The sequence below is a fragment of the Kogia breviceps genome, chromosome 8 (genome assembly GCF_026419965.1).
Source record: "Kogia breviceps isolate mKogBre1 chromosome 8, mKogBre1 haplotype 1, whole genome shotgun sequence".
Taxonomy (NCBI): domain Eukaryota; kingdom Metazoa; phylum Chordata; class Mammalia; order Artiodactyla; family Physeteridae; genus Kogia; species Kogia breviceps.
Window position 1 is genome coordinate 104,297,245 of NC_081317.1, and position 12,183 is coordinate 104,309,427.

At 51.0% G+C, this 12,183-nt stretch overlaps 1 protein-coding gene across 1 annotated transcript; it reads right to left on the reverse strand.

Annotated features, from left to right (window-relative positions):
* Nucleotides 1–5,543: 5,543 nt before the first annotated feature.
* Nucleotides 5,544–9,195, reverse strand: NKX2-6 (NK2 homeobox 6). Its single transcript, XM_059072340.1, has 2 exons — nucleotides 8,922–9,195; nucleotides 5,544–6,172 (listed from the first exon to the last, which is right to left on the reverse strand). Exons 1-2 carry the CDS (start codon nucleotides 9,193–9,195, stop codon nucleotides 5,544–5,546), a joined length of 903 nt encoding a protein of 300 aa, XP_058928323.1.
* Nucleotides 9,196–12,183: the final 2,988 nt, after the last annotated feature.

The following is a 12,183-nucleotide window of genomic DNA, read 5'->3' on the forward strand; positions in this document are numbered from 1 at the left end:
CATCAAAAGAAAAGTTCACCTTTGGCTCACTGAAGTTGTAACTTCGGATTCCAATTTCCCGGGCCCTAGGGTTTCAGGCAATTAAGCTGGGCTGGTTACAGGAGGAAGCAGGAGCCACTGAAGCACAGACGGGAAGGAAGCAGGTATGACTTCGGACCAGCTTATGAGGACAGCCCTATAGGGACTAAGTCAGAAAGCACTCTGAGGTCTGTAGCCTGGCTGCTGGCATATCTGCTTCTCCTACAGTGGAATCTGCACAGTGTCACTAAGACCACATCCTTCTCTCAGGTTGAGGGTAGGGGGACTTACCGGAGTCTAAACAGAGCAAAAGGAAGGCGGAGGGACTTCCCACGAAGCTCTCTCCCCAGGTGGGGGGAGCTGGAACCGAGGAGAAACAGCTCAACGCTGAATTCTCTCCAGTTCAGGAGCTGGCCGCTGAAAGCATGAATCAACTTCTCTGGGGGCACAGAGTCAGAGGAAAATGTAGACAAAAAAGGGCAGGGGGCGTGCAAAAGCCAGAGCACTGAAATACTCTGTTTGCTCATAAGTGCCTGAAAATGCAGTTATAGCTCTCCCACCACCTCCACCCTCTCTGGCCTCTTGCTTCATATTTATCCCCTCTGGATGCTTTCCAAAAGGCTCCCATCCCTCACGCACTTTTCCCTCAGGAAATGAAGAAAACAGTATCACGCCACAGTCACCTGATTTGTGTAAGGACTTGCACTCTTTGTTGAGTAGTCAGTGGAAGTAACCCAGGACTAAGGGGCAGAGGGTCTGGGGTCTAGTCCCGGTTTGGTCACTAACTTACAGTGTGGCTGTCACCTTTCTAGCCCTTGGACTCTTCCTCTGCAAGTGGGAACAGTAATATGCTCTGCCTCAGATGGACGTGGTGAGTACACAATGAAATCATACAAAAGTTAAAAGGCTGTTGTTATATAAATAGAAATCTGTCAGAGGATGGATCCTTGCTCTGCAACGCAGAATTGCTCCTAGAAGCCGGGACCAACTCCAGCTAGTGAATACAGCAGCCGCAGTCGTATCTGTGAGAAAGGTACCACTAGCAGCATTCTGTGTTATGGCACCCAGCTGGCTGCATTTTCGGTAAATACATACATTGAGGTACGTGCATTCGGTGGGATACAATGTAACAATGAGAAGGAGCGAACTTAAGCTCCACCCAACCTCATGGATAAATCTCACAACCATAAAGTTGAAAAAAAGAAGCAAGTCACTAAAGAATGCATGCACTATGATTCTATTTATGCAACATCTATAATGAGACGAAATTAAACCATATTTGGAGGGGTTGGGGAGATGGGCTGCTGAGGAGCTGGCACCCCCTGTTTCTTGCCTCGAGAGGGGTTACATCTGTGTTCACTTTACAGTTCTTAAATTGTGCTGCTTGTTAAACATATATATTTCCCGTAGTCTTCTGGATATATAATCTATCCTAGAATGAAAAAATAATAAGGGCATCTGAAATCAACAGGGAGCCATCCCAAATTAGAATAATAGCCTCAGAGATGCACTTCCTCAATTTTATAAATAAAGAGGCTGAAGCCCAGAGAGGTTATAAGTCATGCTGAAGGTCACATAGTGTGTCACTAGTGGAACTGGCCTAGAATGAAGGCCAACGACTCTTAACTCGGATCCTCCACCACCTTCCGTCTCTCCGAAGAGGCCTCTATGTGGAATGGTGCAGGTTGGGGGCACAGCTGTTATGCCTGGGAGTTCCCTTGTTTTGTGAAAAAGAGAAAAGGCAAGTCATCGGGCTGATATAATGAAGAGCTGGTATAAACCCTGAAGATAGTAAACACTTTCCAAATGGAATTTTAAAAATATGTCGCTTTAACGTTCTATCTTGATGAGGACGAAATTACGAAAAATAAATACCAGAAATCTCTGGCCACCCTGGGGTCTATGGTTTGACTTGTGTTCCATCTGATTTGCAGATAGTATCGGATGAAGCTGGCTTGAAGGGACGGGGTTGGGGGAGCACGGAGGACGGGGAGCCAGGAAGTCTGCAATTTTATTGACTTATCCACCTGGCCTAGGTGAGGCCCTAGCCCTGGGACAGTCAGGAAAGGAACCTCTGCTATCTCTCTGAGAGCTTTTTTGTTTTGTTTAGAGGTCAATTACTTCCCATTTGGGAAACTTGTGAACATTAAGAGGTGACTGGAGTGACGGGACTGAACGAGGCAGATAAGAGGCTGATTGCTTACAGAGCAGCTCCCTGGTGAAAGCCCTGCCTTGGATAAGCTGTGGTTGGTAAGACACACAAAAAGGGACAGCTTTCAGTGCGACGGAGAGATTACAGGGCGGAAGATGGGCAGCTGGGGGTGGGCTTGATGATCTGGGAGAGGGATGTGTTTTAAAGTGATCCTGACAGGATCACTTAAAGCGGGGAGTTGGGAGAGGAGAGTTTTCCTTTACTCTCCTTTCCTTTTGGAAAGAAATCTCCTTGGTGTCCTGGGAATCTCAAACTTCCACATGCTCATTTGAAGAAAAAGCCACACGGGTTGCACACGGACAAGGTTTTGTTATAGGTTTTGCTTGTTCGTTTAGGTCAGCAACTATGGATGCTACAGCAATCCGACAGCAAAACAGAAAATGTCCCAGGTCAATGGCACATCTTGGGTATACGTGAAAGCAACACCCACTCCTGCCTTCCAAAGCCCCTCAGCCAATTGACTGCAGTTTACAAAGTCCCAGAAGCTAGCCTTGAACTGTATCTCAAACTACTAGAAAATATGACTCTAGCTTTGGCATGTGCCCATATACTCTTCTCCTTTCCTAAGTCCTAGACCTTGCCTGGACCCTCTCCCAGTAAGTAGTGTCATTCCCACCCTAATCACCAGGCTTAATCCACCTCCTCTAAGCATCCCAGCTCACTGGCTTTTCATTCTTTTTAGAGCGCTTATTGTGTGTCTGACTTGACATGCAGCATATACCATCTTGTATTTTCAGATACTTTCTCATGTTAGTCTCTGGTATCCAATTAGATGATACATTCCTTCAGGGCACCAGCCAAATCTTATTTTCTCTTGTGTCCCATGTTCAGTGATAACTGAGATATTGATGATTGAACTAAGCCCCTGTCCCCTTCACTCCCAGGCTTGGGAGTCATGGCTCAGTCAATAGACAAGGTCTATTCATAACAACAGTGCTGTACACCTGAAACTGACACAGTATTGTAAATCAACTATACTCCAAAAAACAAAACAAAACAAAAGAACAACACGTGTCTGGTAACCACTCCTTGGGTTGCAAGAGGGTGGGAGGGTGAAGAGAAGAGCATTTATTAATTTTCTACTCTGCGCCAAGTATCAATACTTTGCTACATCCATACAACGATGACCTACATTTCTAGGTAAGAACTTTGCCCAAAGGAGAGCAAAAGAATTTTTTAAATTAACTTATAGTAGTTTAGAATCTGATCTCGGGAAAATTTAATACAACTCACTGAACAACTGAGGGCCAGACAGATGGTTAGGCAGTGTCAGCATTAAACTTAAACTCAACTGTCATGAATCTAAGGCCAGTGTCCACAGGTAATTTTTCCTCTTGGAAGGAATACCCACCCCCCGGCAAAGTGAAAGAAGTATGATATCACCGTGTGACAATTTTCTCATGATGGAGATTTTAACTGTAATCTCTATTTTTTTTTAAAACTTAGCCCAATTGACCAAGGAATATTTATTGAGATTTCTTAATTTAAAATATACCGACATTTATTCATTTAAAATATACATTTTTATCCCAGGGATGCAAGACTAACTATAATTGAAAAACACTGCAGGGTGTTTCTAAATACACTTTTATTAACAGATATTTATGGAGAAATAAAAGGGGAAAGGGATGAAACCAAAAAGGAGAGAAAATATAAGGAAATGGTAGTAAGGAGAAATGTGAATACTTACCATTGTTTTTTTTTTTTTTTTTTTTTTTTGTATGCGGACCTCCGGACGCGCAGGCTCAGCGGCCATGGCTCACGGGCCCCGCTCCGCGGCATGTGAGATCTTCCCAGACCGGGGCACGAACCCACGTCCCCTGCATCGGTAAGCGGACTCTCAACCACTGCGCCACCAGGGAAGCCCCTTACCATTGTTTTTAACTTAAACTTTAAGAGATGTAAGCTGTCAATTGTCAGGCAACGTTTACATCGGACCAAGCAGTCCCTGTTTCCCACGTTGGCAAAAAAAAATAACCAGGGCAGATGCAGAAATGAGAAAATGCAGGGCCAGTACAATTTAATTAAAATTAGAATTTATTAAATAATAGAATCGAACTTTTGACAAGTTAGTGGTCCAGGGGATGAAGAAGCAGAGTTTTTCATTGTCTAAAAAATGATATCCAAGGAAAAAGAAAAGAGCCTGATTTTTCTACAAGTACCTGCCAAAGACAACTGTGTTATCTGATTCCCATGTTCCCATTAACAAAATGAGTTTGTTCTCAGTCTTCAGTTTGCATGATTTCAGACGTATGTGTGCCTGGGGGAATTGTAACTGTCCCTGAAATTCAGGCTTCCTGCCTATCCTGTTAGGACTTACGGACAAGTGGGAGTCTCCTTCTCTGATGCGGAATTTAGAAACCTACGACCTTCTGAAAGAAAACCTACTGGGGCTGGTAGGGAAGGAGATGGAGAGAGGTAACCTCTCCAGAGCTGAATCCAAGTTTTGTCTCTCTAGGGAATTCTCTATGTACTGAAGACTTAGAACTTCTGAGTTTCATTTTTACTTTAATTTGAAGTTGTTTAGCAGAAACCGAGAGGTGGATAGATTCTAATGGCCTACACACAAGGCAAACACACACTAATATATTTAGTCTATTTACTCAAGAGGCTGAGCTGTATACAGGAGATAAAATGCACTTACAGTGAGGGAAGAACTAGAGTGTGGTGGATATCTTCTGGAGAACAATTGTGCCTGCAGAAAAAAAGCGCTCCGCTGGATACTGAGTCCCAGGGAGTGCAGCCCGTGGAAGGGGTGGGGTGGGGCGCAGATTAACCCCTGCAGGAGGACCTGGCTCGCACAAGTCTTCCTGACCTCCTGGTCCTCCTCTTCTAGGCTCTTCAACCCCCTCCGCTGGCTCTCATCTCTTTTTCTCCTTCTTTCCCCACCTGTTGCCTTTAATCGGGGGATCGAGGCCCTCCAGAGCATCCCCATCACCTCCCCATTCCCTGGGGCTGCTGCACACAAATTAAGGAGCCTCTCAGCCCCTGTATTTGAGGCCTGAAAAGTCATCTGCCTCAGAACTACTACTCTGACGTCCGAAACACCCTTGGCTTTCCTCCCTCCCAGTGCTGCTTCGCGGGCGGCTGGCGGAGGCCCCGCGTTGCGTCTCTTGGGAGAAGAACGCCCCCAGGGCCTTCAGCTGGATGGCTAGTCGAAGGCAATTCCTAGTCCCAGGGATCGCTGGGGAGAGAAGTGCCATCGGGTGGCCTATTTCCTCCACGGCGGCGTCCCCTCATCCAGGCCGCGATCGGTTAGCGGAGAGGCGGGGCCGAGCATCTGTTCAGGGTGGCGCATCCGAGCCAAAACGCCTCACCAGGCCCTGACCCCCTGAAGCGTGGCGGGCAGATGGCCCTGCGGGTTGGCGCTCGGTCCCCCCCCGCTGAAGCCAGAGCTGGCCTGGGGTGCGGGGGGCGCGGGGCCCGGGGGCGCGCCGGCGTAGCCGCCGCCGTAGGGAGCGCTGTAGGCAGCGCCGGCGTAGCCGCCGAAACAGGAATAGGGCGCCGCGGCCGCGCCATAGGGGCCGGGGAAGGCGGGCGTGCGGGGGCCCAGGCAGGGCTTGCCATCCCGCACCAGCACGGGCACCGCCACCCGGCGCGGCGCTAGCGGGCGGCCCGCCAGTTCCAGGGACTTGTCCTGGCGCTGTCTCTTGCACTTATAGCGCCGGTTCTGGAACCAGATCTTGACCTGCGTCGACGTCAGCTGCAACGCTCTGGCCAGGTGCTCGCGTTCCGGCGCCGACAGGTACCGCTGCTGCTTGAAGCGCCGCTCCAGAGCCAGCACCTGCGCCTGCGAGAAGAGCACGCGCGGCTTCCGCCGGGGCCGCCCTCTGGGATGCTCCGAGCCATCCCCGCGCGCGCCGCCGCCGCCGCTGTCACCCACGTCGCACTCCTGCACTCGGGTCCCGTCGCAGGGGGGCGAGGCTGCGCTGAGGCCGGAGTCTAAAAGCACAGGAAGGAACACCGTCAGCGCCAGCCTAAGGCTCACCCGAGAGATTGTTACACTGTTTTCAAGGGACACCCCCCCCTCCTCTCCTAGTAGCCTTCACTTCGGGTCCCCGTCTCGCCCTTCTGCTGACCCCTCACCCCGTCCCAAAGCTTGTTCCTTCCCCCCAAGCTCTGTCGCTTTTGCAGCTGCTGGAACATAATGCAAATGGTGACAGTCAGTGGTACCCAGTGTACAGTCGTTTCCCCAACGGTAGACTCTCGATCCAGAGTCTAAGCTTCATTTTCTTCTTAGAATGTCTGTATCTGAGCTGTTCTCTGTGATTGCAATTCTAAAGTGTGGGCGAGTTTGGGGAAACGTTTGCTGCGAGCCTATTAGATAGAGACTGACTTTAGATTGCTCTCGGTGGGGAAAGAGAGAGACAGAGGCAGAGAGAAAGAGAACCAAAACTCAGTGACATGCTTGCCGGGAGGCTCCCGTCCGCCTGGCTATCCGTTGTGGCCCGGCACGCACCGCAAGGTACTTGGTTTCTAGCGCAGGCGCCAGGGTCTCCAGTGCCTCCCACCTTCACCTCATCTTTGCTCACATCCTTGTCTCTTTGGACATCAGATGCTCCACTGGCACCAGGAACCCTTCCCATCTTTCTTGGACGCGATGCTCTGTAATCCAAATTAACAACATAAAATAAAATAAAAAATATTTTCTGGCTGCTGATTCTTGGCTCGGAAACTGAGGTTCTCTTTGCGGGATATGTGAAGTTGAGATCCACGTTTGGCTTTTTAAAAAGCGTCCTCTTTCTCCTTTGGGGTCTCCCGGGAGAGCGGGTGGCGTTGGCTTCTCCCTGATTTCCTCTTCGGATCGGGCAATGCCCTCGAAGATAACCCCTGGGCAACTGTGCCCGGGGCCCTCCAAGACGCAGACTTTCCTTCCCTTCTTCCCACATCTCCGGATTTGGCAAAGCTCTGCTTTTTATCCAAGGGTAGGTAGGAAGGAAATGCTGAGATTTCGTGGAAATTCACGCCAGGAGAAGACCGAGAACGTGAAAGGATCCATGCTCTTGGCCAGGCGGAGCAGGAGGCCCCTAATTAGAGCCGGTGCTGCTTGGAATCCGACTCCAAATCCACAGCCGCGCTGGCACAGTCTCCTGGGGCAAGGGGCTGTTTGGTATTTCAGATTGAGGAAATAATACCTTCCTTCAGAGAAGCCTGTGCTCAGACAAACTTAGGACATCTCTCCCGGCAAAGAGGAAGGATATTGACGAGGGTTTGTTTTCTTAGCAAATCAGAAAGTAACAGCTGGCCTTCAGTGACTCTGTGGAACAAGCAGGACCCCATCTGGGAGTCGCTGACCACGCAGGCCGAGGGGCTGCAGGCCACTCCGTGTCTTCCCGGTCACAGTTCGGAGCCCCTCTCACCCTGCGTCCCCGAAAGCAAGTTGAGGACGGAGGAGGCGCGCAGAATCCCCCCAGGGAAGATCCCTTCCACGCGCGATCGGTGGCTGCCGTGGCCCCTAGGCTTAGTTCCTGGAGCCGGGCGCCGGCCCCTTCTCGGCGTCAACCGCAGCCGCAGAACAGCGAAAGCCCTGCGGCTGCCTTCAGCTGCCAGGTGACAGCAATGGTCGGAGGAGCGTGACCCCTTTTTCGGCAAAGCCGAAGTGAATGGCGAGCTGTCTGAGCAGCGCTGGGAGAGATTAAGGTTCAGGGTCCGCTGCAGAAATTTCACAGGTTTCTTTGGGAACACAGCAAAGTACTCCAGGCTCCTGGAGTAGGTGAATATACCAGCCTGAAAGTAGACGAATAACTCTGAACCAGCATATTAATTTTCTTCATGTGGTTAGTTTGAGGCTCGAATGGAGTGTCCTTGGCACAGCCTGGCTGAGGAGGCCTGACCTGCGAGGCGCCTCTCGGGAGCCCCCAGACAGGCATGGAGGCTGCGGACCAAGACGCAGAGGTTTGGCAAGAGGAGGAGTAGCCTTTTCATCCCCCCAAATGTCGAGCCTCTCCCGCCAAAACTTCCCGGCTGGCAAGAGCCAACCCATCACAACCCCCACCCCCACCCCGGCCACCTCTTCCCTTCCTGCCGCTGGACGCAGATGCCTTGGCCTCTCCGCCAGCGCACAAGGTTGCGCCTTCGGAGACCAGGCGCCGAGACTCCGCTGGAGTCGTTCGTCTCCCAGAACAGCTAAAATGCAAGCTGCCCTTACCGTGCTCCAGGCAGAGGAACGACTGGACTGGCCAGGCCACTCGGCAAACCCCAAGAAAAGGCTGGGCTGGGATTGACTCCAGAGCCTACGGAGTTTCCACTCCCAAAGCGCCCGGCTGCTTTGATGGCTACATTTTCGGCAGACGGTTTAGGGTCTAGAGGGTGGGAGATGGCTGGGAAAGCTGGTGGTGATGGAGCACAGCTAAGATACTGTAGAGGGCTTTGCTGTAAGAAAGAGAAGCTGGAGTTTCTGGGAACTGTGGCTGTGGGTCGGTGGGGGGGGATGTGTCCGCGGAAATCAGAGGACTGGCTGTGGAAATAGTGAACCCCCAAGATTCAGGACCTCATTTTCGTTAGGATGTCTGGAGGAGATGTAGAGGGGGCTGGGAGTCCTGTCTTTCGGACTCTTCATGTGAAGGAAAACGGGGCTAGCCCTCGGAGCTGGGAAGACCAGGAGATGCGTGGCCCCCCACGAGCCGATTGGTAATGATTCACCCCACCTCTTGATCTCCCTGTAGGAGCCAAGACTCGAGGGCGTACTCACGTGGCTCGCCCACCGGTTCAGCGTCCATCTCTGTGACTGTCTCACAGGGACCTTCGGGAGACTCCGACCCTTCCTGCCTTCCGTCGCCGTCGCCGCTACCGGTGCTGGGAACCTCCGACCCTCGCTGTTCTGGGACCGGTAGCAGGTACTGAGAGCTTTCCGGGCTCCTCCATGCACCCCGGAGTTGCAAGGCCTCCGGGCCGATCTGCTCACTCTCCAGCCTCAGGATGTCATTGACCGAAAAGGGAGTGGAGGTGACAGGGTTCAGTAACATCCTGAAGGAGGAGGGGGCGGGGCTGGGGCGTCCCGGGCGTCCCCGGTCCCCACAGAGCGCCGCGCGCTGAGCTTTCCGTTTTGTCGCTGCAGACTCCGCAGACCCAAGGTCTACGACAGACACCCAGCGTCCCTTACTGCGCCTTCCTCTGGGCCATCCCTGCCAGCCGATTGACCGGGCCGGGTGACGAAACCGCGGACCCCCATTGGTTCCCGCAGAACCCACGTGTTAACTCAGCATCTCCCCCCCGCCCCAGTCCTTTCTTCTCTCGCCCTTCGAATTCCTCTTGAACCCCCAGCCACCTTCCGAAAGGTTTGGGTTCTCGAAAGCAAGGAAAACGGAAGAGAGCGTGCGCACGGCTCGTTATCTCGGTGAATATAGTACAAAGGAGAGCTTCCCAGGTCAACCCTGGGTCCCTCGGGACTCTCCTAGAGAGTGTGCGGGGATGGGGGTGGAACCCTTGCTCTGCAACCCTAGTTGGTCCCTCCGGCCTAGCCTTAGCTCAACTGTCCAACGCCTGGCAGAAGAAAACTCAGGTGGAGACCGCTGGGCGCCCGCGGGATTGGAGCTGCACGCGTGAGTGTAAGTGCGCGCACTGCAAGGGCCAGGAGGCTGAGAGCTCCTTCCAGGGAGCAGAGGCTGGACCGCAGAGGAGCGAGTCTGGACCCTCCACGGCCTAAACTGAGGTGGAAACGTCTCACTGAGAGCCGAGTCCGCATGTAGGGAGCTGAGATCCGCCACTTCCCAGGAGGGACATCTCAGCCCTGGAGCGAAGAAAGGACTTGGGAGCTATATTGGGGGAACCCGTGACCTCTTTATAGGCTCGTGAGTGGGTAAGGAGGAGAAAGGTAATAGTCCCCGCCGGGGTGTAGGGGCCAGGCAGGTGCTCTCCTTGCCCTTCACGACCCCAGGGTCCTTCTTTTCCTCCCCTTTATCCTCCCTAAAGTTGATTGTCTTGAGCGTGTGTGCATGTGTGTACGAACGCGGCGCCGCACGAAGGGGTGGGAAGTTTTGACGAGCATCGGATCTTCGGGAAAGCTCCTTGGGCCCAGCCGGACCGAGTAAAGGGAGGCAGTGTGTGCAGTGGTTATGCAGGTGGAATCCACAGGTCCAGCCCTCGCTCTGGAGCATATCAACTGTGGGCTTTGAGCAAAGTATTTATCCTCCCAATCTCAAGTTAAAAAAAAAATGGGGGTAAGAATAAGCCCATCACAGGATGATTGTAAGAATTAAATGAGATAACGTGTATGAAAATATCAGCGATTGTTACTACTCATGCTACGTGGTTCAGTCAAACATGTTTCCGGGTCAGCAGTCATAGCACAGAATCTAAGAAGTTAAAAAAAATTTTTTTAATCCAAATGAGATCTCATTAGAATTCTTTTTGGAATTTCAGATACAGTGTTTCTTAAATAAACCTTCTTAGGAGAATTCAATATTATAAGAACTAACTGGGCATTATTATTTCCTGAAACCCAGATACATTGTACACATCTCCTCAGGCCAGTGGGCACAAAATTTCTCGCAAAAATTCATGCAAATTTTTGGCAAATTTGATGGTTCGGCCAAGAAATAATTTCTTATATATTGTATCATTTAATCTTTACATAGAAGATATACCCTGAGTGTTTCCAGCTTTTCTTTTCTTTTCTTAGTGAAGAGTCGAAATCAGAGAGGTTAAGTGACTCCAGAGGTGGCCCAGCTGGTCAATGGCAAGGCACACCAGGACTCCTGTTTTGCCAAAACAGAACTCCTCCCTCCTTCCCCCCCCCCCCCCGCAAAGAGACATCTCTTTGCCCTCAGAGACATCGAAATCTTTCAATGACTCATACATTTATTTAAATTTTGTTATTTTTTTCTGATTATAAAAACCATGCACACTTTGGAAAAAATTAGGAAAAGTTGAAAAGAAAAACAAGATCCATCCGGAGATGATATTTTAGCTCACTTCCTTCTTTATATATTTTTGCATGTATGACCTCATAGGGGATATGCGAGCTTGTATATTTTAAATGTACATCATGAGCTTGTCTACCTTCTCTAAAGAGTTTTTACAGATATATTTTAAAATGGCAATATAATAGTCCATGTTATGGATGAACCATAATAGATTGTTTATACTTTTATATTATAGCTATTTTATTTTCTGTCGCTGTGAACAAGGCTTCAGAGAACATCTTTGCGCCTTCACCCTTGTCAACATTTTGGATTATTTCCTCAGCGTAAATATGTAGAATGAACAATGAATCAAATATTTTAACACTTCTAAAACATATTCCACGACTTCCTAGAAAAACAGTATTATGGTATCCTCCTCCCTCCAGAGGTGCAAGCGATTGTCTGGTTAGGAGTGTATTTACAACCTGCCGGGCACACAAAAGACGGCGAATTTAGAACCTTTCCATTCAGAGCACGCCGGGTAGGCGCTCTCCCCACTCCTCTCTGGGAGCCGGCAGAGTCCTCGCCTTCCAAGCTCGGCTGGGAGGAGACCCCGATTAAAAACTTTAAGCCGCAAACCTTCCAGCACGTTATTCTAGAGTGGAATTCTCTCGGCGGACTGCCGCGCTCTAGGAAGTGGTAGAAGAAAGGGCACCTTGGAAGAAATTGACATCAGCAGACCTGAGTTCAAATCCTGCTCTCAGATCCGCGGCTTTGCCTTTCTTCCCTGGTTTGCTGCCAGGATCAAATGAGATTTTGGACGTGGAAAGGATTGCTAACCCCTCTCAAGCGGTGCAAACACGAATCTTCGTTACGTAAAGAACTCAGGCTCCCCGGGCAAACCTGGAGAGCCGGGCCCACATCGCCCTCTCCCACCGAGGCCGGCAGAGTAGCGGGCCGGGAACCTGCACCTCGGCGCCCGGGTTTCAGCTCCCGGCGCTTTCCGCTCGCCCGGGCCTCGCGCCCCCGGAGTCACCTGCCGCGGTTCGGGACCCCCAGGCGTTGGGACATCGCGGTAAATGAGCCGGGCCTCCGCGTCCCACTTTTTCC